At 41.7% G+C, this 16,965-nt stretch overlaps 1 protein-coding gene across 2 annotated transcripts in view; it reads left to right on the forward strand.

The window, feature by feature from the left end:
* IQCA1 (IQ motif containing with AAA domain 1) overlaps window positions 1–16,965 on the forward strand; it is a 154,880-nt gene that overhangs the window by 65,053 nt on the left and 72,862 nt on the right. For both annotated transcript variants that reach the window (XM_014862589.3, XM_070489334.1), the window contains exons 7-8: window positions 609–693; window positions 10,964–11,095. In XM_014862589.3, the coding sequence (XP_014718075.1) occupies window positions 609–693; window positions 10,964–11,095 (217 nt within the window). The remainder of the gene's footprint in view (window positions 1–608; window positions 694–10,963; window positions 11,096–16,965) is intronic.

A 16,965-nucleotide genomic window follows, 5' to 3' on the forward strand; every position in this document is an offset into this window, starting at 1 on the left:
TTTTCAAAGTCAATTTCTTTTACAAATGTTAAGTACATATCCCTTCTGAAATTCCCAAACATTCGATTTCAAGTTTGCTTTTCAAAATATAAAAGTTGTATGCTTACAGAAAAAAAAATCATTTGGAACTCCTAAAATATGGGACCTTAGACTTACTAAAACCTAAAGCGTGTGTGTGTGTTTCATGCACTATTACTAAATTTGTAATTCGAACAGCTCCATCCTTCTGTTTAGTTTCAAAATCCTGTGTTTATCCTGAACTTTAAACAGGAAGAAATGATTTGTGCTTCTGCCTTCATTCTTAACTCAAGCACAGAGTATCTCAAAAATTTAAGAAAAAAAAAAAAGAGGAAGAAGAGTACAGTCTGTTTTAAAGAGAGGTGTGTCTGTGTCAGAGTAACAGTTACCTTGAGGAAGGAAACTTGCTCCTAATGTTGTCAGATCCTTCTGCTCCTTAGAGGAATCGTGTTCGGCCTGAGATTGGCAGAGAACCCTCACCCTAATAACCATCACTCATATAAGTGAACAGAAGGGAGCCAGCCAATGGGGAATAGAGCACAGAGGCCTGCATTCGTTGCTGTTTAATTTGCATTCTTTTTCCTCCTCAGGAACTTGACTGGCACGTTTCCCAACTACCCTAAAGAAGAAGAAGGAGGTTCGGCTGTTATTTTTTCTAACAAGACCACAGAACAGGTACAAATATGCTTGAGAAATAAAACGCAAATACATCAGAATCACATTTCCGTAAACTTTAAAGTTAATGGGTTCGCCGTGTTATTAGGTCTTGGTTATTTTCTTACAAATGTTTACATGAGCGTACATTTGATGTTGTGTGTGCTTTCAAATTTGTTTCAACATGAGTTCGTCCTTTCTCCTGTCTTATCTTTGATAGAGATGTGACAGTACGTGATGCTCATCTTCTTAGTAAATTCTGAGCTGCTTGATTTCAGGAGCCCTTTAGGTTCTGCTCCCTCCTTGCATCACAGTCTCACCTCCTGTCCCCCTTGTTCCCCAACTTCACCCCATTAACTCCAGCAGTCCACTCACTTGTCGTCTGCTGTACCTCATTGCCTCTGTGCATGTCCCCTCACTCCAGGTGCCCTCCCGCCCTTCCTCCTCTGTTTAATTGCAGCCCACCTTTCAAGACTCAGCTCTTTGCTATATTAATATTCTTCCAGAGAAACACCATTTGATCATCTCTGTAGAAACACCAGTGGCATTTGATGAAACTGACGTCTAAAGCTGTCTTTAGAAATGTCTTAATAAGCTAGAAATAGAAGAATTCTTCTTAACCTCAGAGGATTTATCATAGAAACCAAGAGGAGATTTGCATTATACTCAACAGTGAAGCACGAGAGACATTGCCATTAAACGTCAAACTCAAGAAAAGGATATTGTTATCAGAACTATTAATATTTCCCTGCAAGTTCTAACAAATACAATAAGAAAAGAAAAAGAAAAGGAGTTGTAAATATTTAAAAAGTGCTGATTTTATCATTGTTTTCAGATTATGTGATTATCTTCCTAGAAAACACAGTAAACTTAACAAGAAATTATATTGACATATTACACAGAATTGTACAGAATTATATTGACAAAACTTTACTGAAAGAAAATGAAAGAAGACTTGAACAAATAGACAGATGGATTGTTTCCCTGGATAGAAAGATTCAATAAAGTACAAATACACATTATTTTTCCATTATTCTATGCAGTCAATACAATTCCAATAAAATCAAAACAATTTTTATTGACAAAATTATTCTCAAGTTTATATGGAAGAATGAAAATATCCAAAAAGTTTTTGAAAAAGAACCGTAATCATGGCAAACTTGTCATACTTGGTACAAATCAAATTATGAAGGTAAAGTCATTAAAACATCATGGTATTGGGAAAAGAATAGACAGATAACAGCAATAACAAGAATAGCATGTCATGTGCATGCATGCAGCATTTTTTAGGCAAACATTCTGTGTCAGGTCCTATGCAAAGCACTTTATGTAAATTAACTCAGTCAATCTTCCCAACCTATGAAGATCAAGCTATTTGGCCAAATTCACATTTAATAAGTGGTGGAGCTGAGATTCAAACTCAGGTAGTCTGTCTTCAGAATAGTGTGCTCAGAAACTGATTCAGGTACGAATTGGAATTCAATAATATAATGATGACATTTCAAATAATTGAGGAAGGATGAAACAGTCAGTAAATAATATTGGGACAACTGGATCATCATTTGACAAAATTAAGTAGATTCTTATCTCACTTATTATACAAAATAAATTTCAGATGCATTAAGTATCAACACGTAAAATATCAAACCACAAATTACCAGAAGAAATTGTTTGAATATTTAATAATAATGTGGAATAATTTTATAAGCAGATCACCATAGGCAGAAACCATAAAGAAAATAGGCTGATATGTTTGACCACATAAAACTCAAAAGGCAAAAAATATCATAAATGAAATTAAAGTCATATGATAAACTGATGAAAGTATTTGCAACATATGTGATAGTATCTTTCATATATAAAGAGTTCTTAAAAAATAATAAGAAAAATCTGAACACCCAGTAGAAAAGAAGGCAAAAAATACTATTTTTAAAAATTTATAAACTCACTATTGAAGAAATTTAAATATAAAATAATGTTGTAATATCTCTTTTCACCTATAGGATTGGTAAAAATTTTACATCATGCTAAGAATTAGAGTTGGTAAACGTGGAAAAATGTCACTCTCATACATTGCTGCTGGAGACATAAATTAGCATGACATTTTTTGAGAGACATGGACCAAGTAAATATCAAAATGTTTAATGTGCATACCCTTTGACCCATAAATTCAATTTAAGGAATTTATACTAAAGAAATAAGACAAGTTGCCATAGATCAGGGATAACAAACTTTTTCCATAAAGGGCCAAATACTAAATATTTGTGGCTGTGAAACATACGCTCTGCCACAACTACTTAGCTCTGCCGTTATAATGTGAAAGCAGACACAGAGGATATGTAAATGAAAGGTCATGGCTGTGTTCCAATAAAACTTTATTTACAAACATGGACCACAGGCCAGATTTGGCCCATGCGATGTGATTTCCAGTCCCCTGCCACAGATGATTGAAACAGCTCTTCCTGTCTGTGCTGTTCATAGCTTTGAGAAAGAAGAAAACGGAATAATGTTCATTAGTAGGAAATTAGTTAAGCGACATGAAGTACTACATAGTGGTAAAAACCATGCTGTAGATCAGGGGTTCTCAACGTCAGCACTACTGACCCCAGAGTCAGCCTCCTTGTTGCCCTCTGCTCCCCTGTGTGAGGGCCTGAGGGTCACCAGGAAGTGCTGTACCCCACGTCCCTATCAAAGCCTCCTTCCACCGGAGGACTCCTGTTCTTCTCCTTTGCACTCCATCACCTCCTGCTCTGCACCCTATTGTTTGGCAGTTCATCCAGCCCTGCCTTGAGTGACAGTTCTTTCGACTTGGTGTTATTTCCCTTTTTCACATGTTTAGGTCATGCCCCTCCAGCTAAACCATCAGGCACAAGTTGTGTCTTGAAAGCCCATGGCAAGCAGCCAAGCACATTTCATGTTAGTTGAGAAAGGTAATAATTCTAGGATTAAAAATGTGGGTGGAATGTCTAAATTGTCCATGAGGAACATTGAAAAGTAAAGTTAATGTGTAGTCAAGCTAAAAACAGAGAAAACTGAGGATGTCTGGTTAATACATTGAAATAAAACCAAGGGGGCCACAAAGCAGCATGACCTTAAAAGGCAGATGCTGCAAGAGGCAGGAGAGCGCCGTGGTGAGAATGGCAGTTCCAGCACACACTAGGTCTTCAGACTTAGGTGACCTCTGCTTCCTCTCCATGGGTCAGTTTTCTCCTCTGCAAATGGGGATGCTGGTAATACCTGCCTCCCCAAGCTGATGTAATAATCCGATGAAGTGATACATGCAATGCACTTGGAACAGAGCTTGGCACTTTGAAATCTTTCAGAAGTCTGAGCAGTTGTTACTAATCGTAAGAGGAGGAAGAGGGGGAAACAGATGAAGAGCTGGACCAAGCATAATCATTATAACATGTATGTAAATAGTCAAATCTATATTTGTAAAAAAAAAAAAAAAAAGCAATACAAATACTTTTTATGACGTGGGCATGATCACATTGTTACCAAACCCCAAAAAAAGATTGAGTACAAATGGAACCACGGATCAGTCTTCCTCCTGAGCATTAATGCAAAAATGCAGACTGAAATATTGGACGCTAAAAACAACGGCACACTCAATGGGCAAAACATCGCAATCAAGTGGTGTTTATTCCAGAATGCAAGGATAGTTCGAGTGGAGGATGGCTCTGAATACACTGCATCGTATAAAGAGACCCAAAAGGGAAAACCATGAGCTCATCACCATGGATGCTTAAAGGGCATTTTACAAATTCACCATCCATTTTTTGTTTTTTTTTGTGGGGAAGATTGGCCCTGAGCTAACATCTGTTGCCAATCTTCCTATTTTTCCTTGAGGAATATTGTCACTGAGCTAACATCTGTGCCAATCTTCCTCTATTTTGTATGTCAGATGCCACCACAGCGTGGCTTGATGAGCAGTGTATAGGTCCACGCCCCGGATCCAAACCTGTGAACCTCAGGCTGCCAAAGCAGAGTGCACGAACTTAATCACCATGCCTCTGGGCCGACCCCAACATCCATTTTTTATACTAAAAAATAAAACAAAAAAAATGGAATATATGGATACTTCTTTAGCATGACAAAATATTTCCTAGTTTGAAAGCTAATATCATGCTTAATGAAATTCACTAGAAACATTTCCACTAATGTCATGAAAAATACAAGGATGGGGCCAGCTCCGTGGCCAAGTGGTTAAGTTCGCACACTCCGCTGCGGCAGCCCAGGGTTTGGATCCTGGGCGCAGACATGGCACCGTTCATCAGGCTATGTTGAGGCGGCATCCCGCATCCCACAACTAGAAGGACCTGCAGCTAAGATATACAACTATGTATGGGGGGGGGGGTGCGGTTGGGAACATAAAGCAGGAAAAAAAAAAACGAAGATTGGCAACAGTTGTTAGCTCAGGTGCCAATCTTTAAAAAAAGAAAAATACAAGGATGGCCATTATCACCATTGTCCCATAGGGTCTACTGAACACTGTTAGACAAGGGAAAGAACATAGAGATACAGAAATTGGAATGGAAGAGGCAAAACGATCACTTTTTGCAGATATGTTCTATACTTAGAAAAGTAAAGAAGAATAAACTGAAAACTGCTTTAAACAATAGGGGAAGTAAGATGGGGAATAACAAAATTAGTATGCAGAAAGCAGTAGCTTTTGTATGTACAAACAGCAGCTACATAGAAACTATAATAAAAGAGTCCACTTATAAGAGCAACAACACAAAGATCAAATATCCAGGAGTAAGCTTAATAAATGTGTTTGCTATGTAAAGAAAAGTTTAAAACATTCTGAGGGATGCAGATGGAGACATGGAAAAGTATACCATGTTCTTAGATAGGAATACTCAACATCGGAAACACTTCGACTCTCCCAAACGTCATCTATAAATGTAATATGATCCCAATAAAAATACCAATAACATTATGTGGGGAGCGTCGGGGGTGGGGCTTAGGGGGGACGGGGCACATGGAGGGTGACACACCTGATTCTAAACTTCAGGTAGAAAGTGAATAACCAGGAATAATCAGTAAAATTCTGAAAACGAAAGTTAATAAGGAAGAACCAGACCTGCCAGGTATTAGAACATGTTTTTAAGAGCCCATTGGTACAGGCAAGTGACCACAAAGACACATCAATGGAAAAAGAACAGAAAATCAAGAAATATACCCAAATACATATGGAAATTTAGTATTTAACAAAGGTGCCATCTCAACTTTCTTATGAAAGAAAACAAAAGATCATCTAATAAATGGTATTAGACTAATCAGGCTGTCATCTGAAAAAGAAGAAAATTAAATCTCTATCTCTTTATACTTTCCCCCAGAATGATTCCAAATGGATCAAAGATTTAAATGTCAAACAAAACAAAAACACAAAAGAACAAGAAGAAGCCAAGGAAGAGATATGTCATAACCCCAGAGTGGAAACGATCTTACTACCTCTGTCACACAGCCCAGGAGTCATAGGAGAAAAAAATGATAAATTAAATAACACACAAAAACATTTTTTAACCTGCGTGGCAAAACCGACTCCATGTAAAGTCAAATGACAGAGGACACACTGGGAGAATTATTTGTAATGAGTATCACAGACAGGAGATCGTTTTTCTAATATACAAAGAGCTCCTGCAGCTCTATAAAAAAAGATCAATAACCCAATATTTTAAAAAGCCAAAGGATATGAACAGACAGTTCTCAGAAAAGAAAATCTAAATGGATTTGAAACATAATAAAAGATGTTCAACATATGAAAAGATGATCAACCTCACACATATAAGAGAAATGCAAATTAAAACTACACTGACAGACAGAATTGATAAATTGAACCTCATCAAAATGCAAAACTTTTGCACTTCAAAAGACACCATTAAGAAAATGCAAAGACAAGAACAGACTGGGAGATGATATTTGACATGTACCTGATAAAGGATTTGTATCCAGAATATACAAAAAAACTCTTACGTCTCAATAAGACAATCCAATCAAAAAATAGGCATAAGACTTGAATAGACATTTCACAAAGGAAGATAGATGAATAGCTAATAAGCACATGAAAGATGCTCATCATTAGTCAGTAGGGAGATGAAAATTAAAACTATGAGATAACATTTTAGACCCACTAGGATGGCTATAATCCAGACGACAGATGATAGCAAATGTTGAGGATGTGGAGAAAAGGGAACCCTCACCCACTGCGGATGAGAAAGTAAAATGGTGCAGCCACTTTGGAAAAACAGTTTGTCAGTTTCTTAAAAATTCAACATAAATTTCCCAGATGACCCAGCAGTTCCACTCTTAGAGGACTCTATCCAAGAGAATTGAAAACATATGTCCACCCCCAAAATTTGTGCATGACTATTCATAGGAGCATTACCCATAGTAGCCAAAAATTTGAAATAGTCTAAATATCCACCAACAGGTGAGTGGGTAGGCGAAATGTGGTATATCCATGCAATGGAATATTATTCAGCAATAAAGAAAGGAACCGTTGATCCACGTTACAACACAGGTGAACCTCAAAAACATTATGTTGAGCAAAAGAAGCCAGACACAAGAGACTGCCTATTATATCATTGCGTTTATGTGAAATGTCCAGGAAAAGTAAATCTACTAAGGCAGAAAGTAGATTAGTGTTTTCCTGGGAAGGAGGGGAGGAGAGGGCAAAGGAATTAACAATTGATAGACATGAGGGGATCTTATGGGGGGATGGAAATGTTCTAAAACTGATTTATGGTAATAATTGCATAACTTGGTAAATTTACTATGAAATGATTGAATTGTACACTTGGAATGGGTGAACGTATGAAATGTAGAATATGCCTCAATAAAATTATATATATTAGGGGCCGGCCCAGTGGTGCAGTGGTTAAGTTCGCACACTCTGCTTCGGTGGCCCAGGGTTGCCAGTTCAGATCCCAGGTGCAGACCTATGCACCATTTATCAAGCCATGCTGTGGTGACATCCCACATAAAAAGTAGAGGAAGATGGGCACAGATGTTAGCTCAGGGCCAATCTTCCTTGGCAAAAAGCAGAGGATTGGCGGCGGATATTAGCTCAGGGCTAATCTTCCTCAAATAAAAGAAAAAAATTATATATATTAAAAAAAAAAAAAAACAAGAAAACAGGTGGCAGCCCAGATTTGGCCTTCAGACTCCATAGTTTACCCAAAACACCATGGCTGACTTAGTAGGCGTTAAAATGCACTTCTAACTTTGGGAGGTTTTGCTGTAGTGGAAGAGCATAAGCAAAAGAAATTCAGTATTGGCATCTACAACAAAACAAAACAACTACAGTGACATACCATTTTTCCCCCGTTCAGCTGACAAACAACCCACGTGTCAGAGCACATGGGGAAACAAGCGCTCACCTCCATTGCTGGCAGAAGTGTCATCGGCACAACCCAGTGGAGGCAGTTTGACAAGGTTGCAAATGTACAAACCCTTGGTCCAGCATTTCTACTTTTGCAACACTATCCTGTAGATATGCTCACACACTTGCAAAGGATATTTGCGTGCACCTATTCACAGCGGCATTGTTGGTAACGGCAGAAGATTGGACGTAGCCTGAATCTCCATGGATAGGAGAATGGTCCAATAAGTTATGGTATGCCTATAAAAATACGAACAAGGATGCTCTTTATGAACCGCGAAGGAAAGATGGCCGAGGTATATTATTAGGAGAAAAATTCGGAACAAGAACATTGTGCACAATATGCTAACATCTGTACCAATTGACAAATTTAGGCTTATAAGATGTATTTGTGTGTATCCATGTGGACATATGCACGCACCTTGGAAGATTTTGCCGTAGTTGAAGAGCAAAATAAATTCATCATTGGTTAAAAAATAGACGACTACAATCACATAACTATTTTTCACCAATGTGATTGCAAAAATAACACAACAATGTCAGCGTGCTTTATGTATATGCTTGTGTGCGTGCACGCATATGTTTGCATATATCCATATCAAATGTTTCTGGCAGCATATCCAGGCTGTTTGGGTTGGCGTTAGCAAGTGGATCTTTTTGGCTGGCTCACAGCACTGGGAGGAAACATTTTACTACATGCTCTTTTGTCATTTTTGAGTAGTGGACCATGTCAGTGTATTATTTATTCAAAATATTGAATTAATAAACCAAGGATAGAGAGGAAATAACATAAGTGATATGGCTTTAAAAGATACACTGCATTGGTTGTTCCACAAATAAGGATTTCATTCTTTTCTTAGCTGCTCACATTTATTTTTCAAAAAAAAAAAAAAAAGACTTCACATTTCTGAACGTTTCCAGACTTCCAAGCACCAAAAAATATCCATGTTCCATAAGAGCTCCAGAACATAAAACTCCTGGGCAGCCGTGATTTGGTTCTATGAGTCGAGGTGATCCTGCTCCGTAAGGAAAACACTGCTATTTTGGCAACAAAGGACTGTTAATCCTGTTGCAAGACAGCCTTTTTATTGCCAAATAATGTGCACAAGGCATGCATCAACTCTCATCCTCCCCAACACACCCTCTTTCAGCCTCACGCCGCCAAAGTCTTCACTGGAGCCTAGAGGATGGGTGGCCCTCTGGATGGTGTGACATTAGACACATAGCTATAGCATTTTTTTTCAAGTCCAGATGGTGCCAGGATATATGGCTTTGTCCATGATAAAGCTATTTTTTACACTTTTAAAGGTGTGAACTAAGCTCCCAAGAACATAGGTATAAACATCAAAAATATAACATTAGAGGGGCCGGCCCAGTGGCCTAGTGGTTAAGTTCACACACTCCACTTCAGCAGCCCGGGGTTTGCAGGTTCAGATTCTGGGTTTTGGACCTACACACTGCTCATCAGGCCACACTGTGGCAGCATCCCACATACAAAATAGAGAAAGATTGGCACAGGTGTTAGCTCAGGGACAGTATTCTTCAAGCAAAAAGAGGAAGATTGGCAACAGATGTTAGCTCAGGGCCAGTCTTCCTCACCAAAAAAAAAAATATATATATATATATATATATAAAATAAAATTGCATACCTTGCTCTCCAGAGGTAACCACTGCACTGAATTTGGTGTCTGTGATTCAATGACAGTTCTTTACACTTTGACTCCATATGTATGCGTCCTGAAATTGTAGAGTATTATTTTTTTATTTAACTGTACGCATTTCCTACCATAGGTTGAATTTACATATCTTCTTCCACATCTGGCCTCTTTTGTTCTACGTTCTGAAATTATCCTGGTTCACAGCTGCTTGAGTCCCAGCTCAGCCGCTTACTAGCTGCGAGTCCTTCACCAGGCTCCTGAACTCCTCTGCTGCAGTTTCCTCATCCATCAAATGGGTCAAGGACAGCTCCGACCCGGGGGGCTGTGCTTAGCAGCAAATGCGTCAGTCTTTCTGAAGCTCTTAGAACCGTGCTTGGCATGTCACCAGTGCTGCAGGTGGAAGCGTTGACTTCACTTCAGAGCTGAGCAAACCGGGTCTCAGAGAGTCATGCCACTTGTCTCAGTCACGTGGCCAGTGACAAGCAGAGCCGGAGGGTCAAACAGGACACGTGTCCTATCAGTGTCCCTTCGTATCTCCTAGAATTCGTAGCTCTCTATCACAGCGAGTGAGATCCCAGTAAACCTCTGTTGTATTGAACTGAATTAGATGGTTTTTTACACACCTTTCCTAATTCTTCAGTGATACTCATTTTATGTGAACCAGGTACTTTTTAACAAATATTTTAACTTTCAGGAGCATAGATGGATTTTTTTTCACTGTAGGAAATATAAATTAAATCACAGCTGGAAGAAACCAACGCTGAGAAGAGATGGACAATCTTTTATGCAAATGCAAAGTTATTACAAGGGAAGGTGTCGTGACTGGAGTCCAGGCAGGAAACAGCAGGTGTCCTTGGCTCAGATTTGGGGAAGAGGTGTGGGCAGGCCTGGTGCTTCCGGCTGCCGCTGAGATGTTGAGGAAGCCTTGACCTCCCCTGGTGTTCCTGGAACGCCTGAGAGCCAGAGCAGCTCTGAATTTGCAGGAACTGGGTTCAGAAATGCCCAGGATCTCTCTCCATCTGCGGTCCAAGATCCGACTCCTGCCTCCCACTGAGGAATCCAAGCAAAGGCCAATGGCAGGCGGGGAGCCCCCCGTGATGTTCCTAGGATGGGTCAGCCTCCGGGGCCCAGAGCAGGGCCCAGAAGGGAGACTGAGCAGCACAAATCCTTCCTTCCACACAGGAAAACTAGTCTTCCTCTTAATAGGGCTCTATTCAAATGCTATGATTATTTTGTTTTTTACCAGGTTATTGATGATATTATTGCAAGCCAAGAAGAAGATGAAAAAACCAAAAAGAAGAAAAAGACGAAAAAGGAAAAGAAACCCAAGAACGCCAAAAAAGATAAGGAAAAGAAAGAAACAAAGGAAAAAAATAAGGTAAGGAATCTGGAATTTTTGAAATTTGGTTTTTTTTTTTTTTGCTTTTTTGCCTTGAATCAGTGGGATAATCACCAATCTGTTTCAATTACAGTCATTCATTTCCTAGGAGACCGTGCTTGCTATCACTTCTTTTTCCATTTTTTTCCCTTTGATCAGCAGTGGGCTGCCATCCCTTTCATGACTTAGAAATACCTGTTAGGGTAAGGGGTGGGTTCAACAACCCAGATACTTCCCACGTTTGTTCCCATGTATGATAGCTTTGAAGTTTCATTCCTCAAAGTAAATGATCCCGCTCATCTTTCCTCAAGGGGAGAGAGAAGGGAAAACGCTTGGCAAACCCTGTGGCCGCTGCAAAGCCAAAATGATTGTACCTACTGTAACCAAAGTGAGTTCATTCAAATTTAGCACTTCCCCTGGACACCTTGGGTATATGCTAATGGAGGTTCTTCTTTCTTGCTGTCCAAAGGAAAGAATAGCTCAAACAGTGTCACTTTGGGCAAGGCCTCCCCTGGTGCAGTGGGGCTGGAGGTGGCAGTGAGGTGGTCATGGCAGTGGGGTGGGCGTAGCAGGTGAGATGGGTGTAGCAGGTGAGATGGGCGTGGCAGGTAAGGTGGGCATAATGGTCGGGGTGGGCATGTTGGGGGGGTGGGTGTGGTGGTGAGGTGGGCATAGTGTGGGGGTGAGCTGTGTGTGGGATGAGCGTATTGGTGAGGTGGGGTGGTATGGGTGGGCGTGGTGTGAGGTGGGTGTGGTGCAAGGTGGGTGTGGTATGGGAGTGGGTGTGGGGTGGGGTGGGCATGGCAGGTGAAGTGGGCTGGGTGGTGAGGTGGGTGTGGCAGCAAGGTGGGCGTGGCAGGTGCTGTTTTCTGGGCGGTGATTGGAGGGATGTTCACGTCCAACATGAGAAGAGGTGCGCTCCCAGAGAGGTTGTTCTCCCAGTATCAACTCTTTCTAAGGACACTGGTGCTCGGGCTGCAAGCTCGTGTCATCCTAACACGTGAATATGTTTAGAGTAGTGTTTTTGCACAGACTGCTTCACAGAGGACCAAAACCCTGGTCTGAATCAACTCAGGAGAATTATCATTAAAGGTATGGTCCCTCCGTGACTCTGTCCAGGGCCAGAGAGACTCTGCTCCGGCTCCGATGGCTGTTGCCATGCTCCTCATGTCCCAAGAGATGGGTTCCATCCACCACTCAGACGTGTGAATTTCTCTGTGGGAAAAGCAACTCGGTGGTGTCTGGTAGACTGAGTTTGGGAACCAGGCACCGTGTCACGCTGAGCGAGCAACGGGACAGGCTGTGTAATCCTGGAGGACGAACAATGGACCACAGAGTTGGAAGTTGTTAGCAAGGGACAAAGGGTGAGGATAAATCTAAAATGGCAATTCCCAAAGTCCACATAAAGGCAAGGAGTGAGCGATGGGGATAAAAGCCAACTTTCTGTTTAAAATTCCTTGGCCGGATTGCGGCCGACCAGCTGCAGGTGATGGTCCCTTCTGCAATGCTCATCTTCTGCAGTGTGATAAGCAGAAATGTTTCCCCTACCCCGTTTGTCTTTGTCCTGCTCTTCCATTGTGTCCACTGTTGTTCACTGCATGAAGAAAAGAAGAGACACCCCTTGCTGCTCATTTTGGCACAACCCGCTCCACTGTAGTAGATGCTGAGATGGGCCCCTCGGAGGCCACCTTCAGGACCAAGGCGCTCAATCCCCGGTGACCCAGAGTGGCATGCTAGTCACTCACAGTTAAGTTGCTCCCCAGGAGTTACTCCAGGTCTAAGGGAGCTGCTCCGTATGAGGTTACCCCCTGCCCTCCTGGGGCAGCTCATCCGAAGATAGTCGTGTTAGGGTTCTCCTAGCTCCTGGAATCCCTGTGGGATCAGCTGATCGCTCTCTTGCAATTGCATCACAATTCAGCTTCTCCCTCTGCCTGGTGCTGCGCCTCTCCCTCCCTCCCTTATGGGTGGTGTTCCCAATACACTAAATCTGAGCATTTCCGGGGAACCCAGCCCATGAGACAACCTATTGCCCTACTGATCTGCCTGCACCCCAGAAGTTCTAACTTGTTTCAGAAAAAAAAAAAAAGACAGCTCACTCGATAGAGTTAATTTTTAAAATCCTTCTCTCACTTGGCAAGCTAATTTTGAAGCAGTGCCTGAGAATAAGGGCAATTGGAAGCATTTCAATTTTATTCTAAGCATCTTTTCCCGTAAATATGCATGAGGGAGTTTGACACTTGCAAATTAAAAACTCACTGTTAGTGAAGCTTGTGCCGTAAAAATCTGAAATTATTAGCTACACAGTCTGGTCCTTGTTGAGTGAAGGCATTTTATTAACTAGCTATTAAAGAGTCATTCAGTGATGAACAGTTTTGGACAAAAAGCGAAGTTTGAGTACATCAGCATTTATGAAGTAGTTGCAAATGAAGGGGAAAATCCTCCCGAATTACTTAGAAATGAATTTATTCATGAAAAGTACAGGTCTCCAAAGTGACAATGTGTTTGTTAAAAGAAGAAATGGTGATCTCTAATAAGAATTGATATGTTTAAATTACGTTGGTCTGCTTCTTCAAGATCAGGTATCTTTTCCACTGACTTTTAGAAGCTTTATTCCAGAATCAGTCCTAAAGCATCTAAAAGGAATCCTGGGACCAGCTATTTAAATCCTTGTGTGACAATTGGTATTTTGACCTGTAGAAAAAAGACACCTATTATTCATTCTGGTTCAAGGGTCAGACAGGGGAGAGAGGGAAGTAGTTTTGTGTGACTTGCGTAGATTCTGACATACCTCTGACCCTGTCTCACGGTGGCAGAGCTGTGTGCTTGTTCTCTGGGTATTTTTATAACACTTGGTCATCTGTCAACTGCTGGCCCCATATATAGAGTCAGAAAACTTGGAAAAGACCTCATATTTAAAAAAAAAAAAAAAAGGATATGATTATCTGAATATTTCCACTAGCCTATATAAATAGAAAAGAGGTTCTTTTCAAAATATCACACAAATATCTGGATGGGGCTGTTGAGAGCGGCCTGGAGGGTCAGTGGATGAGAAGGCTGGGCAGGGACCAGGGATTCCAGGCCCGATTCCAGGCAATCTCCCAGCCAAAGAACCCGAGGGCAACTTCAGCACCCGGATGACACGAGGCCGTCGGGCAGTGTGTGCATTGTGTAGGGCCTGCAAAGGATGGAGCAGGCAGTGAGTGGACGCTGTGGGGGCTGGGCAGAGCCCTCTCCAGAGAGAAAAGGGAGAGTCGTCTCTCGGGGGAGTGACTTGAGCAGATCTGAGTTCAGCGAGCTGTGGCCTAAGATCTGTGTTGGATGGCTGTGTCGTGGGATGGACTGTGCATGAGGAAGTGACCAAGGCAGAGAGGCTAGTTAGGTCAGGAGGGAGCGAAGGTAAGACCAGAAGCAGAGTCCCTGAAAAGCAAGGTCCCACCTAAGGACAAGTGTGGGTTGGGGGTCTGAGCCCCTCTGAAGTTTGTATCCAACCTCTTGGGAGGATGTATTTAAAGTCAAATATCACTCACAAGGTTGAGAGAGAAGCAGACAAGTTCTGTTTACCTCGTTGATTTTTCCTAAGAAGGTGAAAGAGGGGAAGGGCACGTCCAGCTGGTGGTAGAAAGAGCTGGACTCATTGTCAATGGTCCAGTAACCTGCCTGCCCTCCCGCCCCGCCTCACAAAGACCCACCCACCCTTTTATGACTGCTTCCTCTTCCACCTCAGCCCCTTCCTGGGGCCACCTCCACCTGCATAAACGTGTTACAGAGTGACCTGCCCCCAACACTTCTCTCCCTGATCCCAAAGCAGCCAGAGAGAGCTCCCCTTAGGCACTCCATTAATTGAGATTCTGAAGATTAATGAATGTCCCTGTGGTGTCTTGAGATATTCAAACCTAGAAATGACTAGAAGGAATTTTTAGGGCGTGAACTTGTAGTTTCAGCATCTCTGCTTGGATTTCCAGTTTATGGTGGGACTAGTGACATGAGAAAAGAGAGGGCTGTCATAGTGGTCCTCTGTCATTGTACGAAAGAGCCTTTTAAAATAGAACAACTGTGACTAGTAATCTTATATTCATTCCATCATTTCATCAAGAAACTTTGCAAACAGTTTAACTTTTAAACTATGAAAGTTTTCGATTCCTTATCTGCATCAATCTGGAGAGCCTCTATACGGAGATGCTGCAGGACTAAAGAAAACAGATCAATCTAGGAATTTTCATCTGCACTTTGGGGCTAGTGGAAGGGAAAATATCAAAGCCCCATAAACACCTGCAAAGATGAGCTTCCAAAAATTAACGTTTCATCCATGGGCAAGAAAATGAACTTCTGTCTAAACTTTCACACCTTATACAAAAGCAAACTCAAAATGGATCAGAGACAAACGTAAAACTATAAAAGCTTTCGAGAAAACACAGGGAAAAAATCTTCAGAATTTAGGGCTAGGCAAAGAGCTCTTAGACCTGACACCCAAAGCACAATTCATGAAAGGAAAGATTGCTAAATTGGACTTCATGAAAATGAAAACCTTTTTCTCTGTGAAGAGGACGAAAAGACAAGCTATAGCCTGGAAGAGAATATTCGCAAACTGTCTATCTGATAAAGGAATTGCGTCTAGAATATATAAAGGGCTCAAATTTCAACGGTAAAAAATATTAATCTTTCTTTTGCATCTTTGGCTCTAAATCCATCTCTAAAAGTATTGAGGATTGCAGATAGGGAGCTCCCCTGTTAAAAATACTTTAATAGAGGAGAATGCTAGTGCCAGAAGGACATTTTTCTGCAATTTCTGCAAATGTGCTTTCAATATCAACCTAATTTCATTTGCCTCTCAGTCAGCTGTGGGGACCTCACGTTGGCTTAAGAAACAAAAATGCAGAAAAGGAGCACTATGCAATCCATCCTTACAACTCTTTCTTCTTTGTTATTTTTCAAGCCATATGTGAAACCATTTGGAACTATTTTAAATGGTTTAGACCTCTCCATAACCCATGATCATGCGAATGCTGAAGAGTCTTCTCTAAATTTACTCCAGCCGTAGAGTGACTTGAGTCAGTGCTAAATTCCTCTGGGAAGATCCTTGGACCCACGTATAGCACGAGTAGCTTTCAAAGTTATTGTCTGTCTGTAGTGCCTCTCAGGCCTTCTCTGACTGCAGCCTCCTCTCCAACACCTTGGCCCAAGGAGCGGCTCCATGTTGAGCCATTGAGCCGACCACGGTGTTATATGACTTCAGGCTGTCTCAAACCAAATTTTGTGCTGCTTCACAAAGATGGAAAAGTGGGTGTTGTGTATTCCCAGAGGCTGTTGTGAGAATAAGGGTGTCATTATGGAAATGTACATATTGGGCATATTCTGTGTCCGTTGAAGTGTGGTGAGAGAGAAGGATGTGCAGAAGTGAGAGGCTCTGGGCTAGAGGAGACAGGGGCTCTCATCCCAAGGAACAGGGGCTCTCTAGATAGACTCCTTGAAATTGTGCGTGAGCTTTGATATGAAAGTGCGTTCCTCTGGGAAGAAGGTGTGTGAGTTTTCTTTGTGTTTTCAAAGGATCCTTCTCCCTAAAAAGCTCGAAAGCCACTGCATCCAGAAAGGACGTGTTCAGTTGTCTAGAAGAAAGCCAAGGGAAGCCCTGCAGACTCAGAGAGTGAGCATCTGTAAGCGTCGGAGATGATGGATGGAGAGCTTCCCGGAGGATATGGCACGTCGGTCAGGAGACCCTAGGAGTCTGCTCTGCCCATGTCTCCCTATCTCAGGGGAACAGCCTCCTGGCCAATGCCCAGCGCCTCCTCTCCCACCATTCTGCAAATCCATTCCCCCACAGCATCCAGATGACCCGATTAAATTGTGATTCTGATCAGCACCTGTAGCAGCAC

Source organism: Equus asinus, chromosome 19 (assembly GCF_041296235.1).
Source record: "Equus asinus isolate D_3611 breed Donkey chromosome 19, EquAss-T2T_v2, whole genome shotgun sequence".
Lineage (NCBI taxonomy): Eukaryota > Metazoa > Chordata > Mammalia > Perissodactyla > Equidae > Equus > Equus asinus.